Source organism: Argopecten irradians, chromosome 4 (genome assembly GCF_041381155.1).
Source record: "Argopecten irradians isolate NY chromosome 4, Ai_NY, whole genome shotgun sequence".
NCBI lineage: Eukaryota > Metazoa > Mollusca > Bivalvia > Pectinida > Pectinidae > Argopecten > Argopecten irradians.
Genome location: NC_091137.1, coordinates 13,968,034 through 13,983,339, shown reverse-complemented (window position 1 = coordinate 13,983,339; position 15,306 = coordinate 13,968,034). Strand labels below are relative to the sequence as shown.

Genomic DNA, 15,306 nt, shown 5'->3' with positions numbered 1-15,306 from the left:
ATGACAAGCAAATGTAAATATAGTTCTATATCTGTAATAAGACATGGCTAATTGATACCCTTATCTATTACAGTTGACGGAGTCTGGGGTTCGTGGAGTCCCTACGGGCCGTGTTCAGTGACGTGTGGAGGAGGAGGATACCGGAACAGGAATCGGACTTGTAATAACCCAGCACCCGCTTATGGTGGTCGGGAATGTACTGGTAACGCCCAACAGAGCAAACTATGTGAAGAAATCAACTGTCCGAGTAAGAGATATTTAAATACTATAGATCTTATACGTTTTGGAAACTCAAAAAATACGGAAAATGTTTTAGCTTCGGAAGAAGCTAAAACATTTACAGATTGATGAGGGAGTAACAACATTAAATGGAGATGACAGCCACTCGGTCATGTTGTTTTTTCCTGATTGGTTCCAATATTTAACACAGCAACAAAATTCAAAATCCTAAAGGTGAAATTTCAAGAAAATCCCTCTATCCATTTCTAAAAAGCGACAACAAAATGGTAGTGTTAAAATTGAAGATTTCCGCCTATACGTACATGTCTATTGATCAAACCCCAAATGTATTGTGTGTGACTAGAGACAAAGAAAAACGCGAGAAATATCGATATCAAGAAAGATGAACGAATGAGAGATGTAGATACCCCAAAATCTGATAATGATCTTGGAAAACATTAGAAGTATTAGAAAATCCAACACTATCCCAACTTATTTAAAATTTGCCTGTTTCAAATACTAAAAAAATAAACACAAAATATACATTTGAAAAGTTTCACATTGATTTCAGGCAAAAATACTGCGTATTGAATACCATTTTTCTTTGCATAACATATCTATCGCAGTGTCATCAGCTACATTTGTTGAATGTGTATTGATATAGTTCTATATCTGTAATAAGACATTATTTGTAAGCATTAAACTATCTTTCTATGGCATCTATGGTCTATATAAATGCTAAAACTTTGCAGACAATCTTCAGCGCGCATTATGGGATGATTGTCTGCAAAGCTCTGGCAACTATATAGACCATAGATGCCATAGGAAGATAGTTTAATGCTTATATTTACATTATTAACTCTTTTTGGGGTCTCTGCATTAACATTGTTTAAGCTAAACCAGGAAAAACGTTTATCAACTACGATTTAATCCACAAGATGGAACAGCCATTTTGACGGTGATCAGTTGACGTCACCACGTCAACATTACTGACGTCATAATGATCACGTTTTGAGTGTCAGTTATGCCGTCATATACTTCACTTTGCCTTGGTTAGTTTATATAATAGAAATGACAAGCAAATGTAAATATAGTTCTATATCTGTAATAAGACATGGCTAATTGATACCCTTATCTATTACAGTTGACGGAGTCTGGGGTTCGTGGAGTCCCTACGGGCCGTGTTCAGTGACGTGTGGAGGAGGAGGATACCGGAACAGGAATCGGACTTGTAATAACCCAGCACCCGCTTATGGTGGTCGGGAATGTACTGGTAACGCCCAACAGAGCAAACTATGTGAAGAAATCAACTGTCCGAGTAAGAGATATTTAAATACTATAGATCTTATACGTTTTGGAAACTCAAAAAATACGGAAAATGTTTTAGCTTCGGAAGAAGCTAAAACATTTACAGATTGATGAGGGAGTAACAACATTCAATGGAATGACAGCCACTCGGTCATGTTGTTTTTTCCTGATTGGTTCCAATATTTAACACAGCAACAAAATTTAAAATCCTACAGGTGAAATTTCAAGAAAATCCCTCTATCCATTTCTAAAAAGCGACAACAAAATGGTAGTGTTAAAATTGAAGATTTCCGCCTATACGTACATGTCTATTGATCAAACCCCAAATGTATTGTGTGTGACTAGAGACAAAGAAAAACGCGAGAAATATCGATATCAAGAAAGATGAACGAATGAGAGATGTAGATACCCCAAAATCTGATAATGATCTTGGAAAACATTAGAAGTATTAGAAAATCCAACACTATCCCAACTTATTTAAAATTTGCCTGTTTCAAATACTAAAAAAATAAACACAAAATATACATTTGAAAAGTTTCACATTGATTTCAGGCAAAAATACTGCGTATTGAATAAGTGGGAATGGTGTTATGCCTTAAATTTTAAAAGACTGATATTACATCAATTTAGCCATATCAATTTAACTTGAACTGTCGTCTAGGAGGCCAACTTTTTTGTACCAAGTCCTATCGATTTGGAGGTACATATATAGTGTTGCGATATAGATTACACACACCAATACTGTGTAATGACTATGGTCACAAAGTGTCATTGGAACCCATTTAGTAATTTTGCCGGAGTAGATGTTTTTGTAACAAAAGGGGCATACCTCTGGAGAGGGTGGAGAGGGTGGAGATGTATTGTTCCGATATAGATCATTCATATCTACACTGTATAGAGATTAGGATATTCTTCAAACGAACCTGATAACTGTTACGAACACAAATGAAACATATATACATTTAATGAATATTATTTTAGTTTGTGTTGAGAGATGGCCAGGCGACATTTTAGGATATGTATTTTGTTGAGAATAATATTCTGTTTACACAAAATCATGGAGCTAAAAAGATAAATATGGGACACATGAGTAAACAAAATTCGTTTATTAACATGGTAAACATCCGTGTTCAGACTACGTGAGACAAAATGTTCCGACCTTCATCAGAACTAACTAAATATGTATTCTTGTATGCGTGCCATTTGAGTGTATTTGTACATTGCATTGAACATTAATCCTAAATTAAATATAATCCTGAAAACCAACTAAATGCCAATGCCATTTGATATAAAATATTCCTTAAATCTTAATCTATTGAAAAGATATCATTACATCACGTATAATAAACATACTCGAAAATAGCATAGGGCATACAAAATGTTAAATGGTTAATGAGGAATTATAGCAGGTGACTATTGATAATATTTATTAAGAATGAATCATATTAAATTCTATTGCCCGCCACTTAACCGCTATCTAAACAAGTTTAAGATTCAGTCCGAGATGTATGTATACTATTAGCACTTTTTGCCTAAGATCAATTACAGATATTACATGTATTTTATTAAAAAGTATCATACGCATCATACATGCATTTTTTCAAAAAGTATCATTCGCATTCCCTTTCCAATATATAAATACGAATTTATCTTGTAAATGATTTCTGGGTGTTATTTAACACTTTCACCAAACGATATCTTATCTACGGAGTTGACGGAGGTTGGGGTAGATGGGGTGATTTCGGACCTTGTTCTGTGACGTGTGGACGCGTATACCAGATAAGAACACGGACGTGTGACAGACAACCTAAACACGGGGGTCGGAGCTGTGGTGGTGAAGGCAGGGATGGGAAGGCGTGTAAAGAAACGGAATATAGTACTTGGTCATATTATAACATAAACCTTAGGTCAGAGAACCATTTGTTGTGAGGTTAAAACTGGAGGATAAGGCGTTACAGAAGTAGAGATTACACGGAAAAATTGAGGCGAAAAGTTGTTTTTCATTTAGGGTGGAAAATCATATGTTCACGTGCAAGCTTTTAAAGTACTTATGTAAACTTTTAGTTTGTGTAGGAAAATAAATTATCTTACTCCAACACAATGCAGTGATTGGATACGTTGTTACACTGACGTAACACAGAGTGACATTATCATAGCCAAATCATACATCAACGCCATTGAAACGACGCGCAAAGTGTAGAAAATACTAATGTGAATTGTCTCACCGACAACGCCTACATTTACATGCCATTTCATTGTATTCTATTTGCTTTTAGAATTAAATCAAAATAAAAAACAATGGTTAGTTGGTGATAGGGCTTAATGTCCTCAGCGAGAGTCCCTTGTATGTAGTGTATTGACTGTGCAAAGGTATGTATGCTTTGGAAGTCTGTGGGAGATATGTGTTGTGACTCTTGAAAAAGTAGAAAACTTTGTCCGTTTTACTGAAGCACACGCCAACGATATCGAACACACACCATCCTGTCACATTATACTGACAACGGACAAACCAAAGTAGACGTACGTCTTACTCCTTCTATACTAAGCAGAATCATATACGACTACTTTTACTGTCAATGGTGTGACCTAGAGACTTCCTCAATGCGGCGAAAACACAACTGAAGGCCAAAGTGAGGCGGTGTTACGGGAGACGTGAGGAAGGTCAAAGTGAGGCGGTGTTAAGGGAGACGTGAGGAAGGTCAAAGTGAGGCGGTGTTAAGGGAGACGTGAGGAAGGTCAAAGTGAGGCGGTGTTAAGGGAGACGTGAGGAAGGTCAAAGTGAGGCGGTGTTAAGGGAGACGTGAGGAAGGTCAAAGTGAGGCGGTGTTAAGGGAGACGTGAGGAAGGTCAAAGTGAGGCGGTGTTAAGGGAGACGTGAGGAAGGTCAAAGTGAGGCGGTGTTAAGGGAGACGTGAGGAAGGTCAAAGTGAGGCGGTGTTAAGTCAAGTAAAGTGAGGCGGTGTTAAGGGAGACGTGAGGAAGGTCAAAGTGAGGCGGTGTTAAGGGAGACGTGAGGAAGGTCAAAAGGACAAAGTCAAGTAAGAAAACGACATCCGCACAAATGAAGACATTTATAATGACCATACACGATATTTGCTATGGAAAATAGCGAATAAGATTTTCATTTTTAGCGGGCCTGATAAGAGCCTGATAAACAAGCAACAGTGCTTGAACAAAGATGTATGTTTTAAAATGGAAGTCTCACATTACTCAAAAATTTCATGTAGCATAATATTCTTTATACTTGTTTTATCACGTAATCATGTTGTAATGCACCTTCTGTTAAGGTTTCGTAGGAATTGAACTTGTCATATTTTCTGAATTAATATTCAAATTTGTCATTTACCTTTTCTGTAAATGAAAAACCAACATTCGTCAGAAATAAATATGTCCCTTAAGTTTAAATCTTAAGCACATTCAAGGATCACCATGGATTAGAACTTTTGATCTTCCGGCGTCCCAGGGCCCTATTATGTCATAATGCCGGTGTTAACGCGGTCGTGATACGATGCCGACACGAACAACCCCAGTCTGTCTACGCTTGATCACGGTAAGTATCCGGTTGTCTCCCGACAACCCACCGGAATGTGCCGGATGATGCACTGACAGTCCGGAGCACTACGGTTTGTGCCGGTCTCTACACGATTATTTCAATTAGGAAGCCGGCGCCGATACTGTTATTCACGGAATACCACGGCACTCGAACGTGTTAAGTCCGTGTAGCTTCTGGGAACACTCCGTGTGCAATTCGTTAATACCAATGTTCTTCCGGACTTAACAAGGATACTTCGGAATCAAAATGATACTTTGGTATCAATCGGATTACCTCGTCATTTTCTCCGAAACTAGAAGAAGTGGGCGAGGTGTTCCGATTGACTTTGGTATCTACACGGACATTTCGGATGTTATACGGAGATATACGGATCGTACACGAATCAGTACGGACAATTTCTATACGTGTAGGTCCAGCGTTGCCATGCCGGACTGTCTCGGATATCGCCAGATGCATACACGGCCCTAACATGGCGTATTGTCAAAGGTTGTCCCGGATGGATGATCCGTGTTGATCCGGCGCCTCATCCTTGAATGTGTGAAAGGGACTTTACAGAAACAGATAATATATATTTGCATATAATATATATATAGCTTAACAGATGTGATGTATATCTATGTTTTGTCATAAATGTTTCCTTTCTCCTTGTAATTATTTTTTAAGGATATTTTTTGTAAAGAGATAAAAACAATTAAAACCCTAAAAATCAAAACAGATCAAAATTGTAAAGTTCAATTGTTTCAGACAAAACCAACAAACACAGACATGTTTTTGTGTCATTCAGGCAATTTTCAAGAAAACTGAACTACGATTTATCAAGATATAACATAATAGCACTATAAAAACATTTGTCATTGATCAAACTATATAATAACGGAGTTATTTCCCTTTTTGTGCATTCCAAAAAAAATAATCCTATTAATGCATAACTTAGATTTCAACATTATTAATATCAAATGAAATGGCAATGTTTTAACACTCAATATCTGATATAAAATAGCATTAACAAGTTTATGGTGTTGTGATTTTTAAAGCAAATGAATTGATTTATCCATCACTTCAAAGAAAACACCATGTTCTGCAAAATATAGTTACTTGAGTTACGGTCATATAAGTGCTTGAAAATCTGGAAGTAACTGTATTAATTTAGCCATCAACATGGAAACATGAGTTATCTCCCTTACCATGAAACTACTATCTAAAATATATGTATGTTCGAAACTGAATTAAGCTTAATGCAAGATTATTTATTTACAATAATTTTAGATTGTATACAATTATTACTTTACACCTTCATATGTTTTAGTTGACGGAGGTTGGAGTAAATGGAGTGATTTCGGACCTTGTTCTGTGACGTGTGGACAAGGACACCAGATAAGAACACGGACGTGTGACAACCCGTCACCTAAACACGGGGGTCGGGGCTGTGATGGTGAAGGCAGGGATGGGAAGGCGTGTAAAGAAACGGAATGTGCAAGTAAGAAATATTTTAAAAAGTTTTATATGTTACCATTATATTCAGAATATCGCTTCGATAGATTAAGTGAGTTTTAACGAAAACTATATACTGTAAATGTAGAAAAGGGGGTCGGGACTGTCATGGTGATAGCAGGGATGAGAAAACGTGTAAAGAAAAGGAATGTGCAAGTAAGAAATATTTTAGCAAGTTTTATATGTTACCATTATATTCAGAATATTGTTTCAATAGATTAAGTGAGTTTTAACGAAAAAAGTATATAAATGTAGATAAAAGGGGTCGTGACTGTCATGGTGATAGCAGGGATGAGAAGGCGTTTAAAGAAAAGGAATGTGCAAGTAAGGGATATTTATGTATCAATTCAGATCTCTGAAGGTATTGGAATAATAATGTTGTTTTTCTTGAGCTCAATAAACATACCATTGTCCATAGCAAAATGTACATTTTTATGTCCTCGTTTTAATGATCATAATGATTTTTTTGTGTTCTAAATTCAAATTTTGAATTTTGATAAGAAAAAGTCTAAATGTCCAACGTATTATTGCCTATTTTTTAATGTAATATCCTGAGTGTGAACAGTTCCTTTACATTAATAGGATAAATACAATGTGTTGCTGAGTAAAACATGTTCGCAATAATGTCATACCCATTCTAATTATTATCTTGTTTAACATGTTGTCGGTGCCGTTGTCCATTTTTAATACTTTTGCTTCCATATCAGTTTGCATATGCTGACTTTGCCTTGGAATTGCTTACTCATGTTTATATATTTATTCATACAGAAACATGGAACAAAATGTGTTCGACAGATTCCCAATGCGCCGGTAACTTGGTTTGTAAAGACAATACAACATGCTATTGTAGACATGAGACGGACGTGTGGGACCCAACTAACTTAAGGTGTCAATCAAGTAAGTCTGGGTATCATACCACAAGTTTTTAGCTCACCTGGCCCGAAGGGCCGGTGAGCTATTGCCATGGCGCGGCGTCCGTCGTCCGTCCGTCAACATTTCTTTTAAATCGCTACTGCATGGATTGCAACCAAATTTGGCCAGAAACTTCCCTAGGGGAAGGGGATCAGATTTTGCATAAATGGTGACCCTGACCCCCCTGGGGCAGGAGGGGCGGGGCCCAATAGGGGTAATAGAGGTAAATCCTATAAATCGCTACTTGTCCTAGAGTTCTGCATGGATTGCAACCAAATTTGGCCAGAAACCTCCTTAGGGGAAGGGGATCAGATTTTGCATAAATGGTGACCCTGACCTCCCTGGGGCAGGAGGGGCGGGGCCCAATAGGGGTAATAGAGGTAAATCCTATAAATCGCTACTTGTCCTAGAGTTCTGCATGGATTGCAACCAAATTTGGCCAGAAACTTCCTTAGGGGAAGGGGATCAGATTTTGCATAAATGGTGACCCTGACCCTCCTGGGACAGGAGGGGCGGGGCCCAATAGGGGTAATAGATGTAAATCCTATAAATGGCTATTTGTCCTAGAGTTCTGCATGGATTGCAACCAAACTTGGCCAGAAAAATTCTTGGGGAAAGGGGAACAGAACTTGTATAAATGGTGATCCTAGCCCCCTTGGGGCAGGAGGGGCGGGGCCAAATAGGGGTAATAGAGGTAAATCCTATAAATCGCTACTTGTCCTAAAGTTCTTCATGGATTGCAACCAAATTTGGCCAGAAACCTCCTTAGGGGAAGGGGATCAGATTTTGCATAAATGGTGACCCTGACTCCTCTGGGGCAGGAGGGGCGGGGCCCAATAGGGGTAATAGAGGTAAATCCTATAAATCGCTACTTGTCCTAGAGTTCTGCATAAATTGCAACCAAATTTGGCCAGAAACTTCCTTAGGGGAAGGGGATCAGATTTTGCATAAATGGTGACCCTGACCCCCCTGGGGCAGGAGGGGCGGGGCCCAATAGGGGTAATAGAGGTAAATCCTATAAATCGCTACTTGTCCTAGAGTTCTGCACGGATGCAACCAAATTTGGCCAGAAACTTCCTTAGGGGAAGGGGATCAGATTTTGCATAAATGGTGACCCTGACCCCCCTGGGGCAGGAGGGGCGGGCCAATAGGGGAAATAAAGGTAAATTTTATAAATCGCTACTTGTCCTAGAGTTCTGGATGGGCTGTAACCAAATTTGGCCAGAAACATCCTTTTGGGAAGGGAAACAAAACTTCCCTATAAATTTTGGCTCTGACCCCCCTGGGAGCAGGAGGGGCGGGGCCCAATAGGGGAAATAGAGGTAAATCCTAAAAATCGCTACTTGTCCTAGAGTTCTGCATGGATTGTAACCAAATTTGGCCAGAAACATCCTTGAGGTTAACAGAATTCGTATAAATTTTGGCTTTGACCCCCTGGAGCAGAAAGAGTGGGGCCCAATAGGGGAATTAGAGGTAAATATTCAAATTCCTTCAGAAAAGAAACAATGAACTTATATTCAGAACATTACTTGGCATAACAAATCAGGTGAGCGATAGAGGCCCTCTGGGCCTCTTTTTTACGTTATATTGTGATAAATAATATTGAGAAATATTTTATCGAATTATACGTATTATTATAACGATAATAATGACATCATTACGCTGATTTACGATATTTGAATTTCATTGGCTATGTAGATAAAATTATAAGTGTCAGTGACGTTACATCAACTCCTATACTAAGCAATTCTACGTATAAATGTTGGAAAATTTTAGGTTCAGAGTTTCTTGCGATGTATTCACAAGAAGAGATGGACTTTGACTCTGCGATTGAGTATTGTGCTGTCAATATGACAGGATTCATGGCTACTCAGGACCACATCAATAACATGTTTATCTCGTGCATGGATACCAACCACGTGACATGGCTTTCTGATATCAGGACAATGACAGATACAAATAATGAAGGTATCCTGGTATTGTTGTATCTACAATACATAATATAAGTTGTTGAAATCACGGATAATGTATTTGAGGCATAGAACCGGTCATAGTAGCAATATACTGTACTGTCTTTGAGGATATAGTGATACAGACATTGAAGATTGGGGATATGATTTACAAATCACCTTTTTGTATCCGTCAGGTTTTTTATCCAAAGGTAGACATATCACAGATAGGAAAAGAAGAAATCCATGTGCCATTTAGGAATCTGTCCACTGGCTAGTGTTAACGAGATGATTATATTATATATAATTATAATATATATGTTGATAGAATATGGAATGAAATACATCCAAATTCATTATTTTTAAACACTTGATCGGAGTGGCTCGAAAGTCAGATGAAGTGTATTCGAAATTGTTGTGATGATTTTGCAGATTTACTGATGCTAATATTACTTACAATTCCATGATAACAGAGTAAAATGTAGCTCTGAAATTTATATATAACAATAATACTTTCTAGCACAAGTTTTCGTATAATTTGCATAACTATATTAAAGTGTGTATATTTACTTCATTGCTTTTCCTCAACAGAGGATGATGTGTGTTGGACCGGCAGAGTAGACCAGAATAACGACATACTGGTAACGAATGCTAGCTGTATGGAGCCCAGACACTTTGTTTGTGTCATTAATCGTACGTATACATATAACTTAGAAAACAGTACACATGGACAGTAAAACAAACAGTAGAAAAAACATTAACCATAACAGGAAAGTATCCTAGCCAAAACCGCCACCAAGAATAACTAAAATCTAAAGTCTAGGAGATTAATAACATTGTTTTGGGTTTCAAAACAAATAGAGAAGGGACAGATGAGAAAGGAAGAATTTATAATCTGCCAAATAAAATAAAACTGAACTGGACAATCTCAATATTATAGAACTGCTTGACGGATCAAGTGAGAGAACGAAAGAAGACACCACGCCAGTCTTAGAACGACTCATTGACGGACAAAATTAAGAAAATATATACTAGAAAACTAAATTCACAGTTAATATGAGGATTAACAGTTGTTTTGTGGAAGCAAAATGGCGCAGTCAATCCAAATTACAAGAGACAATTTGGCGGACTTTTCACTACATTTAGTTTACAATGCCATCATGTATAATGGGTAACTATCAGTGATCACGTGATTGCGTGTTTATTTCCAATTATAGTGATTTCTCCGACCTGTTATGAGTTCATGATTCAACAGAAATTGGCATTTTAGAGGAAAGTGCATAATTACAAATTTTCTCCATAAATTATTCTTTAGATTATAGAAAAAAAAAATTAAAAAAAATTGGCTGAGTGTGAGTTTGGTTTTCATCCGACTACAGGAATCGGAGAAATCCTTTAAAAATAATTGACGAAATTTTCTAAAAATCCTTTGTGAAATATTAAGTATTCCCAAAACATTATGGGCCTTAACGGTCATCTGACTCATAGCACAAAACAACAAAGTCACTGTATAAAATAGTGGTTAACAATTGATATAAACAATACAAGGAACTCCTTTGTTGAAAATGTAAGTTTCTGAAATAGGTAAATGACATTTGTTGAACAAACTTGGTAGCCCTTCATCCATATATGGTTGTAACTCATTCAAGGATTAAGGTGGAGTCCGATTTTAAAGCCAAATTTCAGCACAGCTCCCATTTTGGACCCCCGTAATTCTATCCCCATGGGTCTTACCTCGGTCCTTTATAAAATATGATTGTCCTCACCTTACGTTCCCCCTTCGAAACCCCGCCCCTCTGTCCCAAAGGGTCGGACCTAACTCATTTATATATTATATTATAATATGAATGTCCTTCCCCAGTGATGTTTCACACAAAATATGGATACGTTGATCCACTCAAGGGTTAAGGAGGAGTAGGCTTAACATTTTAAAGCCAAATTTCATCAAAATTCCCCCTAATGAGCCCCGCTCCTCTGTCCTTAGGGGTTGGACCTAACTCGTTGATGTAGTATATAATATTTCTTCCCCTATAATGTTTTACACAAAATATGGATGAAATCCACTCAAGGGTTAAGGAAGAGTAGGATTTTAATGCTAAAACAAGTACTCATTACATAACCCCCTAAACGACCCTCTCACTCCCCATCCCCACCTGCAACAAATCAAGAATGCATTTGCACAGTGTATGAACATCTTTTGAAATATTTTTAGGTACTGTTATATTCAATGATTTCAGACGAAAATTTGAAAACAGGAAGATGGCCCAGCGACAATTTTTTTCCCTTTGTGCCCCTATATACTAATTTTCATTGAAATCAGAGACAGAAATATCAAAACAGGATGTTGGTCCAGCGGCCATCTTGGAATACCAAAATCTTTCCCCTATAAACAATTCTCATTGAGATCGGAGAATGAAACCAGAAGAACAGGAAATGAGCCTGTGGCCATCTTGGAATACCAAAAAGTTAACGAAATTGTTTACATGTTGTTCGCCATCCCTTTAAACCCCTATAGACCATTCTTCATTGAGATCGGAGACTGAAACCTAAAAGCAGGAAGTGGGCCAGCGGCAATCTTGGAATACCAACTATTTACAAAAATGTTTGCATGTTGTTCGCCATCCCTTAAATCCCCTATGGACCATTTTTCGAAAACCGAAACCTTGAAACAGGAAGTGGACCAAAGGCCATCTTGGAAAATCTTATGTATGTTAACGGTTAACTATATAAGTAACGACTACATGCATTTTTATTATGTTATTTTAGGAACAAATATCATCCCAGTCTCCGAGGAGCCTGCCTGTTATGGGTTTAGCAAGACTAAAGTAACTACTGTCAAGGGTGGCATTCCATTAGGTAGGTGAAGTGTGCTATTCCACTAGATAGCGGTTCTTTTCTTTTAAGTAAAATGTCTTCACAGCTTTAACAAATAATACTTCGAAGTTAATCTGGTACCATCTACCACTGCAATCCTAAATGCATGTTGCGTACATGGACATACTTAGTTAACATCAATGTAACCTTCTATTTTACCTGTGACTTTAACCAAAGTATTTTCATGGTTTTATATCCTTTTTAAACTTTGGAGGCAGACTGACATTTATATGAATATGTAAAATTAATGGCATAACCGTAAATTTGTATTTGTGCACTTCATTGTACGGCTATATAGCAATCATATAAACAATGTGTAAAATATTACTAGTAAGCTACGGTATAGGACATGCAGCAAATATAGATTTGCGCGCGTTCGTTGTGAGTTACCTAACACTTATCTAACTTTACATCAGGTATACTAATTGCAGTAGTAGCTACTAGTTGTGTGGTGTTATTAGTGGCAGCAGCTGCCATCGTCCTAAACAAAAGGTAAATAACATAATATATCGACCGACAAATGGCAACATTAAAAGCGTAGCATGTTCATATCGGCATATAGATATATGACTAATTGTATATTAATGATTTGTCTGCCCCATCAAAATGTTACTCGAAGATTTATATTGTAAGTTTATACATGTATTTCTATAAAAGTATATTTCGCATTTCATGTAGTAACAATGTACATAATGATTTATTTAAATTAGCACTTTGGTCAGCATGTTGTTAATGTCTAAGCGGTCAAACTCCGTATATTTCTCTCGTTTACCCTATTAACAGTCAATACATTTTGATGACCATTAATTATAGATTTATATATATATATATATATCCATTGTATATGTATATCACATACACAAATACTCATCAATTTCTATTCAACACAGCAATAAAATTCCGTCTTTGCATATTACAGAGTTAGCTCCCTTGTGGTTAGGCATTCATTGCGACGTCATTATTTTGTAAATGCAACTCACGTCGTTTTATCAGAAAAGAATTACCATATCCTCTGAAACACATGACGTCACAATCAATACCAACCCGCATGGGCAGATAACTCTGTAGTATGCAAATACTGAATATCTTTTTATTGTTTCGTTTCTCTGGTTTACTTATCAGTACAGAAAGCTGTTCGAGAAGGAAGAGTCGCATTGTCTGTACAAAACAATGTATCAATCAAATAAGATTGACACCTAAATATTGTGTGGTCGTATGAAAGTAACACTGATTGTGAGGTCCGTAATTATTTTACTAGTTTTAACACAAATTAAAACCAACGTTTACATAAGGTTTAATTTTAATTTTCAGGAAACGACACACCAAGCGTAAATTGAACAGTGGATCCCAATCTAATCCCTTACAAATTACCTACCGACACAATACTACCCAAGCCGCTGGCAAAATGGCCCCACAAACCGGCTATTACTCGGAGTGTGCCACTGGAGGTCCGTCTGAGGATACCAACCACTACTCGGAAGGTACTGCTGGGTCCTCTACAGACACGGACAACTATGGTTACGGACTACTGGGTAAAACTGGTTCAAGGTCCGTAAGGATGGGTGAGGAGGACATGTATTCTCACACAAAACCAGGACAGCCTCTCGACGATGGATACGACGTGTTTGTGAAGAGGAAAGAAACCGTTGATGAGTCGGGTGTCTATGACCACGTTGGAAATTGTATGATTGAAGGGGAATATGATAGTTTTCAAGGCAAAACTATAGTTCCTGTGGAAAATAACTACTCAGAATATTTATAGTACATCTATTATACACTGGTATGCGCATCTGAAGGCCCTTTATTACAATGCTAATATCCGTTCTATAAATATAAACTTTATTCATTTTACATCGATTGAGAAACAAGTTATACAACTTATGTAAATCACTCTCGATGGCCCGGATGTAAGCGCGCGAGGGGTCTTAGTGTGGGAGGAAACCGGAGTGACCGGAGAAAACCCATGTGATCGGGCAGGTGACCCCTGACCTTTTCACGTCCGTGCCGGGGATCGAACCCCGGCCGGCTAGGAGAGAGGCGAGTGGCTTAACCACTACACCATCCGATCATCCGTTCTCTGATAACTTAATACAGGAACGCCTATAGAATTGGCAAGAAGGAGGATTTGCAATTCATAATACTTGATGTATCACGCAGAATGCAGGTTTTCGACATACGTAAGCATGTACATGGTAATATACGTGTAGTTCCTGTATACCTATTCCCATTTAGTGTCATTTTACTCCACACACACTTCAAACTATGGATAATATGTAAGTTACTACAAAATAATTATTTAACATTCAATTGACTTTGGAGGTCTTTTTCAGTTGCATAATAATTTCAAAACAGTATGTAGTAAAGCATTTATTGTGTTTAGCACGTATAGCACGTTCTGTAAGGAAACCTGTCTAACTCGGGCTAAAACCGGCTGGAGAATCAAACACCGACCCCCACACCCCCACACCCCCTGGCTATCTTTTCTATCTTTTTAAGACGCAAATACATGAACATGGAGCCTCCAGAACACCAACGTATTAAAATAAACAGTGTTATTTTTTGTAAATGTTATACAGAATACTTATTTCGAGATGACAACTTCTTGTCTCTCAAAGTGTTTGCTGTAACAGCGAAAATGTTTCATTCAAACATATACATTGAACTGTTACAACCATAATATTATTTTCCTTATAATTTTTCTTTTGTTAAATAAGCTAACCATTTGTTGATACATGTATATTTTTCTGGACAATTGTAAAACAATATTGCCAGTATTATAATTTGTATATGAAAGACAGGATTACAAGATTGTTCAATAATGGTTTATTGCACCTCAATGTATTGTAGATTAAATATACATATTTACATTTACTGATATATATTTATACATGTTTGTTTAACTCTATTCTCTCAGCTGATTTACGATATTTGAATTTCATTGGCTATGTAGATATAATTATAAGTGTCAGTGACGTTACATCAACTCCTATACTAAGCAAT

At 37.3% G+C, this 15,306-nt stretch overlaps 1 protein-coding gene across 3 annotated transcripts in view; it reads left to right on the top strand.

The window, feature by feature from the left end:
* LOC138320680 (properdin-like) overlaps positions 1–15,176 on the top strand; it is a 36,689-nt gene extending 21,513 nt beyond the window's left edge. Inside the window, exons 7-15 of one of the 3 annotated variants that reach the window (XM_069263832.1) lie at positions 74–247; positions 1,364–1,537; positions 6,387–6,557; positions 7,340–7,468; positions 9,260–9,451; positions 10,024–10,125; positions 12,199–12,288; positions 12,723–12,798; positions 13,618–15,176. In XM_069263832.1, the coding sequence (XP_069119933.1) occupies positions 74–247; positions 1,364–1,537; positions 6,387–6,557; positions 7,340–7,468; positions 9,260–9,451; positions 10,024–10,125; positions 12,199–12,288; positions 12,723–12,798; positions 13,618–14,068 (1,559 nt within the window). In that variant the 3' untranslated portion in view covers positions 14,069–15,176. The remainder of the gene's footprint in view (positions 1–73; positions 248–1,363; positions 1,538–6,386; positions 6,558–7,339; positions 7,469–9,259; positions 9,452–10,023; positions 10,126–12,198; positions 12,289–12,722; positions 12,799–13,617) is intronic. The other 2 variants (XM_069263833.1, XM_069263834.1) reach the window with 2 other exon arrangements.
* Positions 15,177–15,306: the final 130 nt, after the last annotated feature.